The sequence below is a fragment of the Thunnus maccoyii genome, chromosome 19 (assembly GCF_910596095.1).
Source record: "Thunnus maccoyii chromosome 19, fThuMac1.1, whole genome shotgun sequence".
In the NCBI taxonomy this organism is placed as follows: domain Eukaryota; kingdom Metazoa; phylum Chordata; class Actinopteri; order Scombriformes; family Scombridae; genus Thunnus; species Thunnus maccoyii.
In genome coordinates, this window is record NC_056551.1 from 3643293 (window position 1) to 3661198 (window position 17906).

The 17906-nt window shown below is 39.1% G+C and overlaps 1 protein-coding gene and 1 pseudogene across 1 annotated transcript; one reads left to right on the forward strand and one right to left on the reverse strand.

Moving 5' to 3' along the window:
- Positions 1-567: 567 nt before the first annotated feature.
- LOC121886113 lies at positions 568-1498 on the reverse strand (annotated as a pseudogene).
- An 8031-nt stretch (positions 1499-9529) lies between these two features.
- Positions 9530-17906, forward strand: dnajc25 (DnaJ (Hsp40) homolog, subfamily C, member 25). The gene is made up of 5 exons (XM_042395366.1): positions 9530-9994; positions 11711-11863; positions 15054-15424; positions 15568-15667; positions 16386-17906. The coding sequence occupies exons 1-5, from the start codon at positions 9545-9547 to the stop codon at positions 16506-16508; spliced, it is 1197 nt and encodes a 398-aa protein (XP_042251300.1). The 5' UTR covers positions 9530-9544; the 3' UTR covers positions 16509-17906.

A 17906-nucleotide genomic window follows, 5' to 3' on the forward strand; every position in this document is an offset into this window, starting at 1 on the left:
TGGTCAAATATTTGGTAATTTGCATACTGTATATATACAGTACTCTATCCCCATTTTATAAGATCACATAAAAAAAGAATTTCATAAGGGTCATAGGCAGCAGTTTGACCTTCAATTGTGAGAGAGACTGACAAACACTGGAAGACAATAGAGACATTGTAAAAAGTTTTCTTTCATTCCTTTGCATTGATAATCTACTAATTGTCATTTAATTAGATCAATGTCAAAAATAATGACAAAAGACCATCTTGAGTTTATTCAAACTGCATAGTTTGACCAACAGTCCAAAAACCATAAGAGATTCACTTTACTAAGATATGAAACAGGGAAAACAAGCAATTCCTCACTCTGAATAACCAGGAAGCAAATATCATGTTGACTAACTTATCACAAATACAATCACAGTTTTTACGATTTATTTCAAAAACACGATAAAAAGTAGTCCATTTGACAGATTTCCTGCAGCCTCTTTCATCAATTGTGCAAAAAGTTAACTTCCCAACCAGATTTTAAACTAATTGAGCTGTTTTCTAACAGATGATGGGAAGGATCTGGAGGCTGTTCACATCAGGCAGAGGGCCTCATGTTGAGGTAGCAGGCATTGACAGAGTGGTCCTGGTTGCTGGTGTTGTCCTGTGCAGTGGCAGCCAGCATAGCCTGAAACAAAATGGCTTTTTGCAGCAAGTCAGACATGAAGAAGGAGTTGTAAACCTGCTGCTGTGCTGTGTCACGGTCATGAATCTGCTGCTGCAGATTCCGCTCAGCCTCCTCATACATTTCTCCACTGAAATGTTGTCCCCCATTTGCCCCCACCATCTCATCATTCTTCTTGATCAGCTGACCGACCTGAGCTCTGTTCCACCTCTTCTTGTTGTTGAAAACATGGTAGCGGCACTTCATCTGTTTATCACCTCTTGGCTTTGGGTGGCCAGTTTGCACATACTGCTGAATGGTTCGGCCCTGCAGCTCGTCACCACGTGTGAACTGAACAATCATGTACTTAGACGCCTCGGGCCAAAAGATTTTCTCCAGGGCCTGCATACAGTTTTCATCTTCTTTGGTGAACCTGCCAATCTGGGGGACCAGCAGAAAGGCGTGAGGGCCGTGAGAGGACACCTAGAAGCATTTTGCAATCTCGTTCTTTATGCTCTCTGAACATTTGGTTGTATCCAGAATGCCGGGTGTATCGACCACATGGATTTTTTTTTGCGATCTTTGACCCGTTCTTTCTCACAGCCCTCTGTCACTGACTGAGCACTTGCTGAAGACAAAAAAAACGTTCTACCCGCAATGGTGTTACCAATGGCGCTCTTCCCGACTCCAGTTTTCCCAATCATTACAATCCTCAGTGGAGGACCTGCAAACAGAGATATAATCTGTTATACTGTATGAATTCCCATTGACAAAAATATTTGTTGACTGCAAAAAGCTGACAGGAGCTGACAAAGTCTGAGAAAGTTCCAACTTCACCTTGAGGGATTGAGGAGTTGATACCCATCTATTTGTCGTTATGGACAGAAACACAGCTCGCTATTGTTTTTGTGTGGCAGTGTTCAGCACCTCCCACAGGGTGGATCTTGTCTACCTATATCAGTGAGATCCATTTTTACAGATTTCAAAGCTCCAGAGACTTTGGCGAAACCTGCTGTATTTTACTAAGCAGCTAAAATGGTTCACAGCAAAGCTACTGTGATTACATCAGAATCTTAAATCTCTGGATATAATATATTTTTACAACACTTATAAACATGTAATAAATGTTTCACTCTTGGATAGTGGCTCTGATATACTGAAAAATTGCAACAGATAACTGCTGTAATAACTGCTGTCAAACGGATTTAAACTTTAAAAAATAATTTCAGAAATAAAAAAAATGCACATGCACAATGCAGATAAGTAATTACCCAGTCAATGACAGCACATTACACAGTTTAAAAACCTGACCGAAAATGTCATCTCGGTCATTATAGAAGTTAATCTCTTAATCACCTCTGTTGATGATCAGCTGAAACTCCTGAACAGTGGCTGAAAGTAAAAGGAGCATTTCTGATATTTTCCAAAATATTTTTTTTCTTCCTTTAACAGACCAGTGTGTAGGATTTAGTGGCATCTAGTGGTGAGGTTGCAGATTGCAACCGACTGAATACCCCTCCCCTTCCTCTTCCAAATGTGTAGGAGAATCTATGGTGGCGAAACGTGTGAAAAACATGAAAGACCCTCTCTAGAGCCACTGTTTGGTTTGCCCATTCTGGGTTACTGTAGAAACATAGTGGTGTAACATGGCGGCCTCCATGGAAGAGGACCTGCTCCTTATGGAGATGAGGGCTCATTCTAAGGTAATGAAAACACAACGATTCTTATTTTCAGGAGATTATACACTAAATAAAACATACTTATGAATATTATATTACATTTCTGCCAAGTCTGTTTCACTAGATGCCACTAAATTCTACACGCTGCACCTTTAAGTAACAAAAAAACCTATTAATAATCAATTTAAAAATTAAGTTGATGTTATTTTTGCCTGCAAAAGGGACAACTAAATGTGATTTTAGTTGGACTTTAAAGGAAGATTTTGCAGTGTAGAGCCTGGTTTAACAAACACCACCATCTTTGTCTGTGACTGGAATCAGAAAATTGGTTTAAAAAGAGCAGACCCTGGGAGAAGTTGAAAGCCTGCAGTTTACATTGAGTGACAGTGGGCTTCATTTATAATATGCACAGATTTGATCTTAACTTATGCTTATTAAGAAGCCAAGTCCATTTTATTTATACTGCCCAAAATCACAAATCTCATAATTTCCATAAAGGGCTTTACAATCTGCACAAGACACCATCTATCTATAGACCCTAAGAAAAAAAAGCAAATAAACCCCTTTCAAGGGATAAAAGGGAGTAACCTCAGGAGGATGACATGCATTAGATGTCATATCCACTGATGCTGCTCATAGTTATTACCCCACAAGATTCACTCAACTCTGCAGCTCCCCTCTGCTTTACGGAGCTTTATAGTGAGCTTCAGCTCATCGTTTAGCTGTCCGCCTGCAATTTTACTGTTTTGGTTCACTCTCAGCATTTTTTTCAGCTGCAGCAGTCAGCTGTTTTCAGAGAAAAAGCTCTAAAAACCCATTGAACACTACTTGCACAGCACCAAATGGCAAACGGAGACAGTTGGCAGCTACCTGGTGAACATAGTGGAGCATTTAGCAGTTAAAGAGCCAGAAATTTTCTCAGTTTTTGACATAAACCAAAAACAGAGCTAAAAGCAGAGTGAATATTGGATTTACATTCACTAGATAAACAAAAAAACAACTCCAAATCAGTGCTAATGTTGCTTGGTATCTGCTGGTTGTGTAACTAGGCAACTGTTTCTGCTGCTCCCAAGTGGCCAAAAAAATCAGTTATTGCAGGTGTAATGTCTTTTTTTATATTCAACTACTGGCCTCTTGAAGTGTAACTGAAGGTGATACTCAAACAAAAATGTATCTTTTGAGTATCAAATAAAAAAGGTTTTTGTCTGCTTCTTCAGGGAAGAAAATTAGCTCCTAGCTCAAATTAGCCACAAACTAGCTTGACACCTATACAGAAGGAAATCAAATCTCAAGAATGCTGGGAGCTGTTTAAGTAAGGGATAATGCCCGAGGAGGTGTCCATTATCAGGAATTAATGGACGACAAAGAAAAAATATTAAGACCATTAATTTATATTTTCATGCGTTTTGCGATCAAAATCTAAAGTTTTGCACCAGCCATAACTCAGTTTCCCTGGAAACACCTAAGGGTTTGACTAATACCTTTTTCAATCATTACCATCCCATAAGGTTCTTATGCAATGGAAACATTGTTCACTACTCCAGTAAATAAAAAGAACCTTAGATAAGACTTGACAAGGGGAGCTATTTCTAGTCCACTCAGCTCATAGAGCCCTTTGGCTCATCTATGAGCTTGAAACCTAACATTATGATAGCAAGATTCAAAGTCAATTAAATTGCAAGGTTGACAAACAATAAATATAATTTGACAGTATTTTTAACAATAAGACTAGCTAGCTATCCAGCCATGTAATTGTCCCAAAATCATTATCAAGATTTTCACAAACAAATGATAGGCCATGTGTATGGTCAGCTGCAGCCTGAAGTAGTGAGTTGAACAGCAAATGGGATTGAGATGATTGCTTTAAAGTATCAGTTAGTTCAAAGGGGCAGTGTACTTCTTACAGTTTGTGTGTTACAGTCGCCATCCTGTGGTGGTCAGAGGATGGGACACTGAAAGACTACACTCAGTGTTGTAAATAAGATATTTAGATTTTTTTTTTCATTGACTTTATTTCTACTGTTGAGGTGTCAGAATGCCTCGTTAAATAATTCTCCTGGTGTTAGGGTTACTCCTTGTGCTGTTTCAGCTTCACCCCAGTCATCAAAGTTGTCAAATGGGTTCAAAGAAATGTTGAAGTCACTCATTGTTTTAATCAGCTTGTTAACATGTTGCAATAAATTGTAAATGGAGGCTTTGAATGTGTACCTGTTGCTATAATTACTCATTTTAGCCAGCGCATTAATTTAGAATGATGAACAGACAGTTTCACTGGAACTACTTAGAAGGTGTCAATTATCAGGAATTAATGGACACCCTGCAGCCATATTCACCTAGACCATGGTATGATGGCAGGTTAACTAACTCTACTTCTACTAAAATCATATCACCAGAAAACTAATATGTATTTTCCAGATTGTGCATTAAAACATATTGTTGTTGGGTTTTTTTTTTGTTGTGTCTACAGCGTATCCTGAAAAGTTAACCATTGCACTGTTTGGAAAGAGAATGCAGTTAAAGAACATCATTGGAAATATGATCCTGAATAGTAACAATGTCTTTGTAACAATGTCAAACAACTTTGTTGTGGCAGAGGGCAGCTCATTCAAAATCATCAGTACTCCTGATTTCTTTGATAAAGAATGTCTATACCCGGACCAGCGGGTTATTGACTTCATGGCACTTTCTCACCCTGGCCCTGATCTGTTCATTCTAGTGATAGATTAGATAGATTACTGACTCTAGTCAGGACAATTTTTCAAATCTGAGCCAAAGCTCCATGCCAGTCACCACCCAGTGTGAGGTCAAAGTAATATAGAAGCCATTTGGGATGCAGGTGAGGGTGGTCGACACTCCAGACTTCTTTCATGAACAACTAGAGAGGTAGAGGAGTGTAAAAATTACTGCCAGCCAGGGCGATGCATGATGTTGCTTGTGTTTCAGCTGGGACGCTCAACAAAACAATTGAAAGGGTGCCCACATGACCCTGTAGACTTGCCTGCACTCTTACACTCATACACAGATTCATAGTAAGACAAATCAAGGGATATAATTCAAGAAAAGTTTGCCATACCAGAGTTGTTGCTAATTAGTGGCTATTGGTAAAGCTAGTGGAACCAGATACACAGAGATGATGATTGGACAACTAAGCAGGCTATGACATTCAGATGAAACTGCCTACCAAGCCAGTTGGGCCAGCCACTTTTTGGCCTGAGCATATACAATATAAGGCCAGGGCATGCTGCCAATTATCAGCTCTTTGCTACAATAGGATACAATACAAGGACACTTTAAATAGAGAAATACACGAGAGGTTTTCTGATATAACTGTTTGTAAGACGAGTGGAGCTGGATAAGTAGGGATAACGGCTGGATCACTGAGCAGGCCACGGCATTCAGATGATACTGCCTATCAAGCCAAAGGGGCCAACTATGGCAGTTTAGCCAATAGAGATATAAGCCTCTGAGTATCTGCTCTTTGCTTGGGTGAGAGTAGGATTTAAAGGCAGCTTAAAGGTAAGTTGAGTCAAGGCTAGGAAATGGTGTCGCCTGTCAGACAGGCCAGTAAATTCATGACAGCACAGCCTGATACCCACTACAGGGCTGAATGACGGGTCAAAACATCATTTACCATGAAAACTAGACTTCCACAGGAATGTTCACCCAACTGTTGGCACATTTTTACTGTATATTGATAGCAGTTTTCTCTGCTGATGATAACATATACACACTTAGTTCAATCTTTATATTTATTCTTATTTTACTAATTTGTGTCTATTCCATGCTACATTAAGTGTTCAGAAAATTAGAGAAATATTTGTGACTCTGTGAGTGAGAGAACTGATTAAAAAATTCCTGTTCAGAGTAGTGAACATGCTGTTTTTAAAAGAAGTTAATCTGTGATCATCTGTCAACATGTGCGTGACTGTTTCATGTGACAGCTGCCTCTGACATGTCTTGCACTATTAGGAGAACACTTAAGCATTCAGCAGGTTATTCCATATTGTTCAGCTGTCAGTGTGGCAAAGCTCATGATAACATGTCACTGGGTCTCTTCTTATTTCTACAAGGATCTGGTTCAGGGTCTGACTTTAATGTCCCCGTAATGTCCTCCTCCCATCTTAGCAGAAGTATTTAGTAGCAGCGTCCTGCAATACTGTTAATGCTTCTTCTGTAGTTCCTATTGTATTAACTCTTCTTTAAAATTCTCTTTTTGTTGATCTGTGAGGTTACAGGTAACATTAGAAAGAGCCCCATTCAGGATCCCCTGTGTGGGTCTTTTATTCTACTACTAACAGTTTGGGGTAACATTAGTGACTCAGTCTTGCTCTTGGATTCGGGAGGTTTACCTGAGATACAGTTACGTTTACCAAACTAATTGGGTAGTCCTCATCCTAGTTACCTTCCCAGAACTGTGGCTCTGAAAGGTGGTCAAGACCTCTTATTTTGAGTTACTTTAGCCTAGCTCCTGACAGGTACTAAGCCTTAAAAGAATTGTTCGACATATTGGAGAATTAAGCTTAAGAGTCTAAAGCCATGCTAGTGGCTTTGCGAGGCATGTAGGCACAGTGTGCTTTGAGCTTAATGCTAACATCAACATACTAATATGCTCACGAAGACTATGGTAACATGCTAATTTTAAGCAAGTATAATGCTTACCATGTTCACCATCTTAGTTTATGTTAGCATGCTAATGTGCTTAAAATACATACTTCTAAAGCTCTGTAATGAAAACCTTGCATCTCATTTGTTTAATCTGTACACAAACACAAAATGTAGAAATTAATATTTGTGATTTTTGATCAGTTACTTTATTAATCAATAAAGCATTTGTGATTTTAGGGAGAATGTAACTATTTCTTGACCAACAACAACTTCTCAACATGTTGTTGTCACAGTGAGATTAATAATTAATGCCTCTGACTCAAATATCAACTCTAATATCATATCTTGAGTTTTTTCTGGATATTACAGTCAGGGAAAAACATCAGTATGTATGACTGTAACTGACAGTGTATGGTTCATAATCCTTGTGGCATCATTCACTACTTACTATGGGATATTTCATAAGTGTTTTAATTAGTTATATTTATTCTATTCCCTAACTCTAAGTTTTTTAGTTCTCTCCTTCTCCCTCTTTTTTACTTTGTTGTAATCATTATGTAAAATTCTAAATTTTACTCAAGTAACACAAAACTAGTATGTGCTACAAAGAGGCTGCATTTGTTTAAAATTATTAAAATATTCCTGACACAACAAGTGCAGAAAGGCCTGAAAGGAACCATTAGTTCATTGTGTGACTGTTATTCAAAGCTGTCATTTAACACATTGAAATGTTTCGAATTCAACCCAAGCTTTAATAAGAAGTGGGATAATGCAGTTCAAGAGTCATGCCATTTTACAACAGAAAAATCCTTTTACCAGATCTGCGTGTTTACACAAACAACGCATAAAAAGGGTTACCATCTGGACATGAGCCCTCCTTCCATTAGTCAGTTTGACAGCAGGTAAAATCCAGTATTCAGCAGAGGAAATTTTAAGTCCATCTCCATTTATTTCCTTCACTCCAGTCTCTGCTAATTTACTTGATAATTTTGGAGACTTCATACTTTTCCACCACCACATTTCACATGTTTAATGTACTTTTCTCCACTAAATTGACCTTGTAGCCTGCTAGCCTGCTGTTAGATAAAAAAATATTGTATATTCAGAATGTCAACATTTTAATATTTTTTTTTATCTCATCTGGATGACACAAAGATGTTAGATAAGAGTTTTGGATCATTTACAAATCCTGGACCAAGAGCCAAAATTCAAGAGTTTATGTCCGTCCTTGGCTGATATGAATATGAAAACCCCCAAAATAGAAGATACAAGTTTAACTCTGACAATGAGTTAAACTCCACCAGTACTGATACCTGAGTACATTTCACTGCTTAAGTAAGAATCTGAATCTGAATGGAGGACTTTACATGTATTGTGGTACTTTTACTTCATTATTGAAAACTCGATTTTTTAAAAAAAAAAAAAAAAAAAAAAAAAAAAAAAAAAAAAATTTTTACACGTGTTTTGCACGTCTTATATTATCAACTACACAATGTGACTCGCTCAACAAGAGGGGACCAAACCGGAGATGTCAAGGTGCAAAATCAGCCCTGTGTGAAACAACACAGATACAGAACACACACTCTGGGACTCTGAGCTTTTTTTCTAAATAATAAATAATGTGTTTATTAACGTTTTACTTTCTTCATCTGCAACGGCAGGTTTGAAATTAACCAGCAGGGGGAGACAGAGAGAGTCTGCAGCTACGAGCACGTCATCACTCGGTCCCGGATATAAAGATCGTATATATATATACCAGACTGCTTACTCCGTACTCATAACACCGGCCCAGTGTTTTTGCAACCAGTCCGTGTTTTCTTTTCCTTTTTCTCTCTTTTTTGAAAATAAACATTAAAATTATGTTAATAGCTATATCGCGTTCCCATTGCACTCCACGGATTTGAAGTGAGTCTAATCAGTAGCAAGAGTCTGTTGTCCTCAAATATTAAAGGAATATTTCAACATTTTAGGAAATAGTCCTACATCTATTCACTTTTTGCCAAGATAAAAGGATTGATGCCACCAACCAGCGGCTCACTGACACCCTGGAACTTTTTGAGTCACCGTAAGGTTGTCAGACAACCAGATTCCAGTAAATCACTGTGCCGGGACATTGGTTGCCAAGAAATAGTTACAGCATGTAATCTCCGTAAAAACTACAGATTTTAATTTGTGTATGGATTAAAAACGAGATACAATTTGTGTTAATTTGAGTTTAAGAGGCTCTGATGGATTTTTTAAATTTTATTTTATATGATGATGATGAAATGAAAATAAATAAATGTGTGCTATGCTCGCGACTTTTTAAAAAATGAATAATTAATCAATTTATAATAAATAATTATACAAAAAAACTCTGCGGGAGATATAAATTTTTTTATTGTTGTGTGGAGACAATTCAGAGCATAGAGTCAGATACATAATATTCCTTGTTTATTATCAAAGAGACACAGAAAAGGAAGAAAATGGGTCTCACTCTGAACCCCAGTCTGAATGAATGAATGAATGTATGAATGAATGAGGACCAAAAAGACGACATAGAGTTGCTCTCTCAAAGGTGTGAAGCAGAGGAAAAATGATATGAAAAAACAAAACCGTAAGAACAACTACACGTAAGACAATCTTTGATGCTTCGTCAGCTTTCCGTCCCGCCGCGTCCTGATGATGTAAGCAGTGTGCGACCGGACAGGCTAGGCTCCGGTTGTCAGCAGGCTGCGGTGCGGATGGAGATGGCTGCCGTCACGCAGCGGAGCCGCGGCGGCGGTGGAGGGTTTGCTGTGTGTCAGCGGTCGGTGACGCCGTGGTGGCGGCTTGCGGTGCTCCTGTTCTCCGTGTCCTCGCTGCCGGCGGCAGCAGCGCTAGTGGAGGGCCTGTACTGCGGCACGGAGGTCTGTTACGATGTGCTCGGCGTCACCCGGGAGGCCTCCAAAGCGGAGATCGCCCGGGCTTACCGGCAGCTGGCTCGCCGGTATCATCCGGATCGGTTCCGGCCGGGAGAGCCCGGCTCAGAGGGAGAGACCCAGGAGTCCGCCCAGAAGAAGTTCCTGCTCATCGTGACTGCGTACGAGACGTTAAAGGTCGGTCCAAGTCTGTCCAACTCTGTAAAGTTTGTGTATTTATCCAACTGCTCCCTCATGACTCAGTGCAGCACTGCTGTCCTCTTTCTCCCTCATCAAGCTCTCCTATAGTATCTCTACAGGGATGTATTGTGTGCTCACATCCTAGTAATGTTCTTTTAATAATTACGATATCACTCATATTCTTTTATATCCCCATTATCAGAGGTATTTCTTACTGTACTTTCTCTCAGCAACATTCATGAAGAGACTGATCTGATCGTATCTATAATACCCTTTTAAGTGTGGACTTGCTTTGTCTACGGTAATTTTCTTCCACAGCGGTTATTTACCTGCTATGTAATGGTATAATGTTCCTCCAATATCTGTAAACTTACTTGTGATACCAGCATAATAACCTGCAGAGATGCAGATACACATTTTACTGTATTTTTGTGGTTTAAGTAATTTTGGTGCCACTTTCTCTTGCCTCCACACAGTAAATATAAAACATCTTTGAGATGCTCTCAGGTCAATGAGTCCAGGCGAAAACATGGTTTCACTCTGACGGAGACATTTAATTGTCATCAGTATAACTGCAGGACTGAGGAACATGCAGAAGCTCAAATGACTGTTTGGCTTCAGTTTCGCTGTCTAATGGGAGAGTGCCACATAGACAGAACAGCTTACATGTGGCTCCACAAAAGTCTTTCCTGAACAACATTTGGACCTGGAAGCTGAAACAAGAGCAAACCGTGTGGCTCTGTGGGAGAGGAACAAAACCTGCAGGCCTTCAAAAAAAAACAAACGAAAAGAGATTAAACAGAAAAAGCCATTAAGCATTCAAAAAAAAGACATGTGTGTTTAGTGAACAATCATGGTTGCTGGGAACCAGTGGAGGTATGAAGAATGTAAAACTGAACACTGCAAACTGCAGACACAACTACATGTTTAGTTAACCTCACAATTCAGTTTAAGTGTCTGAATTGCAGATTTCCTGTTCTTAGTTCTATCCAGTATTTCCAGATTGGATGTCTTTTCATCCAATTTGGCTGCTTTTCTGTAGAAAAAAAGTGAGGCTGTTTCCCATTAAAGTGGCCTCGTCCTTCCCTGAATTCAGCTGACTCTCACACGCAATGACTGATAACTGATAACTGATGACCATCACAACCGAATGTCAGTTCAGTTTATTACAACTGAGTTGAAACTCTTATTCCAATTATTATTCTGTCATACTTCTGTGATCAGTTCTGATAAAACACTTGTAAGATCTGTTCACATAAGTGAGACTTTAAACATTTAATATAACATCTAAAAAAACTTTAATTTTACGATTTCTATTATATATTTTTCATCGTTGGTTTTGAGTTTGCCTAATTATACTGGTTTAAAAAAAGAAGACCGATCATTATACATATAAAAAAAACCTTTCCCAAATGAATTTTTTTTAAAATGGGCTTCTTTGATGAAGATGGAGCAGGTTCTAGGCTTTGATTGGTTACTTTTTGTTGGTTCAATCTAGCAACACTGGTTCTGCCAAAGCGACAACTAAAGTTTCATCTTAACCGACATGTAAACTGTCCAATATGAAACGCTGTGATTTGGAGACTTTGACTGTCGGTTTTTATTAGATAACAGTGAGATTAAATGTTTAATTATACCTCTCTGTTATTAAATAGCATCATGTAAAAAGCTTTTGAAGAGCAGTTTGTGTCGTGTGTGTGTGTGTGTGTGTAGGATGAGGACACCCGGCGAGACTACGACTACATGCTGGACCATCCTGAGGAGTACTACCAACACTACTACGCCTACTACCGCCGACAGCTCACCCCCAAAGTGGACGTCAGAGTCGTTATCCTGGTCACCATCTGTGCCATCTCCATCTTCCAGGTACGACCGCAGATGCGATGTGTTGTCATCGACTTGGCCAATCAGAAGCCACGCAGAGATATTTTTAGAGCCCATCTGTCAGGAGTTTCTGACCCTGCTAGACAGACGAGTCTTCCTCTCGTCTCTCTCCATATTTGCTGTTTTTGGTCAGAAACTAAGACCTTTGACCCCTGACTCTTGGTCCATAAATGGTACTGGAGCCTTGTTTTTATAGACACCATCCTGTTGCTGTAAATACTCACTAGAAAACAAAATATGTATTATTCCGCGGTTGTAAATAGTCCCCAACAAATAGATTATCTCCTCCCGTTTGAGTAAATGTTGCTAAAAACTACAGTGCCCAGCTGTTTTAGGAAATTACTGAGCTGAAAAACTAAAAAAAAGAACAAAAAAGCATCAGTGAATTTCCTGGTGCAGTTTATTTACAGTCAAAACCAAACATCTGCAGCTAAAGCACTGTGTGATTGTGAGTATTTATTTTTACACACTTAATTTGACAGGGACATCGTTTTTCGTATATACCAAAAGAGAGAATAGATAAAGCCTTAAAGTCTCCCTCCAGTCAAAAATGTGTTTTTCTTCTTGTTCCTTCAGTTGGATGTTGTTCTCTTCTCTGTGCAGAATGATGTTTGTGCACAGTTTGTTTTCACATTTATCTGCTGAAGGAGGAAAGTTTCTCTGCATTCACCCTCGATCTCAGTTTAACACGTGTACCTATGAGCATGATGAGCAACGGTGGCCAAGGCTCATGGGAACTGTAGTATTTAGAGCCGTCTGTCATGCCAAAATGATGAACAAAATATAATTTCTCAGAAGCAAAGTTGAAATCATTGAAACTGGTGGTCCTAACATAAATATATAGGATTGTTACATTATCCAGGAGAGTCCTGTGTTTTATGTTGAGTAATATGGAGGATATTGTTTAAAGGAAAATTTGCAAATAAATACCGAATGGAGGGGAAAACACTTTGAAGACCAGCAGCCCCTCACACTTTTTGTTGAAAACCAAAGTAAGAAAGATAATTATGTATAAGAACAAAATGAGGAAGCAACTGTATGCAGCAGTGATGCAGGCATCAACTGTCTAATGAGTAAGGGAAAATTCTTGGTTCATTTGTGGTTAGTCAGCATGAACAGAAGACCTGAAAGACAATGAAACAGAGCTGGCTGATACGGTTAAAGACATTATTTAAAGAACATTTTTCAGGTCTATATATATATATATATATATATTACCATATGGAAAATGCTAATCGGTCCCTCCAGGATTCTGCAGAGTTTTTCCTTATTATGGCAGCCAAAAATGTTTGATTTTGCAGCAGCTTTTCTCAAAAATTGCAATACAATTTGTGGTATTTTATGTGCTCTTATTGTGGTACAACTGTGGGCATTGGGAAAAATTGCAAGCAAAGGAAAAGTTGCAGTAATTTAGGAAAATTGCAAGCTCTGGCAAAATTTTGTGGAGATTTCTTGAATTTGAGTTAATTATTGCAATTACAATTTCCTGGAGGGACTGTCAAATACAAAAAAAATCACATAATAAAACAGTCAAACAAAAACTTTTGTAACAAGTTTGTTTTTCTGTTAATTACATCTTCCTTAAACTCAATTCTCTGAACAGCAGAGTTAAGATCATATCATCATTAGGGCTGAAGTATGATCTAAAGTCTCAATATTATTTCTGTGATAAATAATGATCGATGAATGTAATGCTAAATATTTTTGTTTAAAGCTGGAGTGCAGAACTTTTACATATAAATAAATATTCGTTACATTCAAGCCATTGCCAAACGAGCTCACACAATGCTGATTAAACCTATCACTGCCAGCTAAATCTCTCTGTATTTCACAGTGTACTGGAGTTTCTAATCTGGTGTGTATGATGACTTTCCCATGCTGGCGCACCGGTAGTGATGCATTTTATGTCACCCAGCAATGATTGGTTTGCCAGAGCTGAAGGCTGCTCATAGAGCACCAGAGATTCCGCCAGCTGGGGCAGGTAACTTCCCATTTAGTCCTCCACTTACTTGAGGGATAAAATAATTTAATAATGTGGCTCTTCTAGACTTTCCAAATACTATCGGTATGAATGGATGAAATTCGGAAAGTGAAATGAGTCATTTCGTGAGAGTTGTAACGCTGAAAACAATTTATCCACCGTCTTACAGCCGCAACAGTAGCGACAGGGACCAACTCACGCATGTACTCATAGAACTGTAGTTACATCCAGGTAACTGCTATTTACTCTCACCTTACTTTCTTTAAAATCGTTTTGTTCAGTTATGGAGCTCAAATCAGCAGGGTTTTAATTGCTGAAAGTATGGAAACCTAATCACTGTACTCTCAAAAATGTTAACTTGATCAGCTCTCCAAGATGTTGATCCTGCTGCTGCTAGAAGCTGTGCAGATTTAGTTTAATCATTGTTTTCACCTCATTTATTTCATCATGTGTTCCTCATGTCATCATGTATTGATGCAGCAGGAAAGTCGATCTGTGTCTGATCCCTTGTTGTCCGTCTGTTTACCTCCGTGTATTGCCACGATTTGGTCAAATAATTAAACAATTTAATTCATCATTACTGTGATGAGTTAATTCTGATAAATATTATGACTAAGCATCATGACATGTATTTCTTAAAATATGTTAATGTACACAATAATCTTTCACATTGTAATCCTTTTATTTGTCATCTTTTGCATGTTTGTGCGCTGCTGCATGTCCTGTGTGTGTAACAAGCAGAGTGTATATTGTGCACCCGTCAGTGTAGGTGCATATTACTGTCTTGATAATGCGCCCTTAAAATAATAGTGAAACACTGCGCCATTGACTTCAGAGCAGGTTCTTGTTGGTCAATCGCACAATCACTTTCCACTGCCTCAAGATAGCAATGTGCCAACAATGCGCCTGACCACACCTCACTTTAAGACCAACACACCCATGAGCGCTTTGATGGGCGCAAGTGCATTTGCTATTTTAACAACGTGGGCGCTGGACGGGAAAACAACAACTGCATCGGTCTTAAACTAACAAAGACAATTGCGTCACGCTTGGTGCTGCTTTGCGCTGGGCGTAAGATAGGGCCCCTGTGTCTGTGATAAATATGGTGAATTATTGCCCAAATTTAGAAACAGTAAATCTTGCTGGTCTATAGTTGAGGCAGGCAGTCTCACCTCCCTCTCTCTCCTCCAGTACTACAGCTGGCACAGCAGCTACAACGAGGCCATTAACTACCTGGCGACGGTCCCCAAGTACCGGATCCAGGCCACCGAGATCGCCAAGCAGCAGGGCCTCCTCAACCGCACCAAGGAGAAGGGCAAGAACCGCCGCTCCAAAGAGGAGATCCGGGAGCAGGAGGAGGAGGTGATCCGTGACATCATCAAAACCAAAATCGACATCAAAGGAGGCTACCAGAAGCCCAACCTGTCAGACATCCTGCTGTGTCAGATCGTGCTCTTCCCTTACTACATGACCAACTACGTTACCTGGTACGTCTCCTGGATTTACCGCTTCACCATCTGCAGGGAGGAGTACGGAAACGAGGAGAAGCTTTACTTAATCAGGTCAGTTCTTACGGAACGTTTAGTATAGATATGGTGTTCTACTAGATCTTCTGGATGAATGTGATGAACCTATACATCTTTCCATGTTTCTTACCTCAGCACCAGGTCACTTCACAACAGCCTTTCTGTGTTTTAATCCTCAGGAGGTACATGAAGATGTCTCAGTCTCAGTTTGACAGTCTGGATGAAAACAACAGACAGTCCTTCCTGGATAAACAGCTCTGGATCAAAGAAAACTATGAGGTTTGTGACTTAAAATTCTCTCTCCATAGGTTTTTTTTTTCATCTCTTTTCTTTTGATTTGTCCTTATTGGTTTTCAGTCCTTTCCTCTTTACTTTCTCCTCCTTTCTTTCAACCTGTCTTCAATTTATTAGTATGTTCCTTTTAGTTTCCTTCTCTCCTCCATCCATTTACACATCCTTTAAACAAAAGCTAACTGGAACAATTTTTTATTTTTTTTTTATAGTCATGTCGATTTTCTCAGTTTAACCAAATTTCACGCAGAACTTGGGATGCATCTGTCTGTTGTGTATCAATGCAATAGAACCTCTGACTCTGATCAACCAATAAGTATTAGAAAACCAATACCAATCGGTTTATCTTTACACACCTAGTTACCAACCCAACACCAGGTGTCCGTTGTTTGTTGCATCTTTTCTGGTAAGATTTTGATGTAAAAAATCTGCTGGAAGTCTGCAGGAAGTCTCAAATTTCAATATTAACTGAAATGTGGTTTAAAAAAGCGAAGTGAGTTAGTGAATGAAAATGGTATTCATCTTAAAAAGAGAAACTGAAATCAGCAGGGTGGTGAGTATGACATGACTCAGTTGTTGTACTGATGGAAGTAGTGGCGTGGAAAAGTACGTTACACTGAATGTTCCATGTGAACCATTATAGTTCAGGTAATTCAAACACCCCTTAATGTTTCGAGTGTAAACATTCCTCATGTGTGTCTTTCAGGTGTACAAAAAAGAGCAGGAGGAGGAGATGAAGATTAAGATGGCGACCGACCCAAGGATGAAGAGGTACCGGCGCTGGATGAAGAACGAGGGACCAGGCCGGCTGACCTTCATCGACGACTGACGACCACACGCTCCGTCTGTATCATACACATCTGCCTCAGTGCCAACATCCACGGACAACACATGCCGTGCTGTGTGGAGAAATACCTGTACAGAAAGATTAACTATGCCTGTTTATATAGTGAGAGATATTTTCATAGCGTTCAGGCCTCATACAAGGGGATGACTGAGTGGAATAAACTGTGGGCTGGAGCTTCAGATTTTTGAGTAATTTTTTTTACATCATGCTTTTTGTTTCAAACCAAGTCAATTTCATTTTTATTGAAGTTTAATGATTTTCTTCTAAAAAAAACAAAAAAACCCCAAAAAAACTAACTTTCTCCAGCCATTTTTTGTCTCCTGCTGGTAAAATCAGATGGATGAGTGAGTTTTGATGTAATTATATTCATTATCTGGGTGCAAGATGATGATGAACAGACCGTCCAGTAACCAGAACATTTGACCAACAGCCAACAGTATTGTTAAACTGTCCTTGGGTAAGGCGTTGGACCACAACCTTCTTACTCTAAATGTCCAAAATGTAAAATGAGTGAAAAGTATTTGCTTTTATAATGAATAAAGGGCCAGAGTGTATATTTTTACGAACAGTGATGAGAAGAGGTGTATTAATTTGAACTCTGTGTGTCCAGAACAGAGATAGGTTTAGGACGTATTTAGCCTAGCTTAGCACAAAGACAGTAAAAACAGGGGAACTTTTATCCTAGCTCCATCAAAGGTTTCTTTTTAAAATCCACCTTCCAACGACAGAAAAAGCTGTCTGGTTTACATGTTGTATCTCATTTATTGAACGGGTAAAAAACAGAAATGTAAAAAAGAGGCATTTTGTGACTGGCTTGCTAGCTAACAAGAAAGACATGGCCAACAGATAAAACTGATCTTCTCATCTGACTCTGGGGAAGTCGACAGTTTCCTTTGCTAACCAGGAGAACACATCAATGTAAAGAAGAAAGCAAACTGAGGACATTGATAAATTGGTTGGTACATACAGTAACAGATGGTTTAAACAGGTTTTTTTCCTCCAGTGTGTTTCTAACTGTCCCTTCTGATCTGATCTGATCTGATCTGATCTGTCGTGAAAGCTTTTTAAACAGGACACTCAAAACACACAGAAAAGCATAAAGGCACAGACATTTCAGATGTTTATGTGAATCAAACAGTCTTATTGTTTAAGTGGAAGCCAAAGTCACTGCTGCAATATCTGTACATTGTGCAACAATAGATCATTATCTCACAAGGAGCCTGTTATCGTGGTTTCTGCTCTATTCACAAGTTCAGATGGCTGCTTACTGTTTACTGCATTTTAAAACTTGGTTTTACTTATTTATTGTTTCACATTTCATTTGTCTTTTTGTTGTAAGTTTGGTGTTGAGGTGGCATTAAAGTTATACTGTAACGTTAA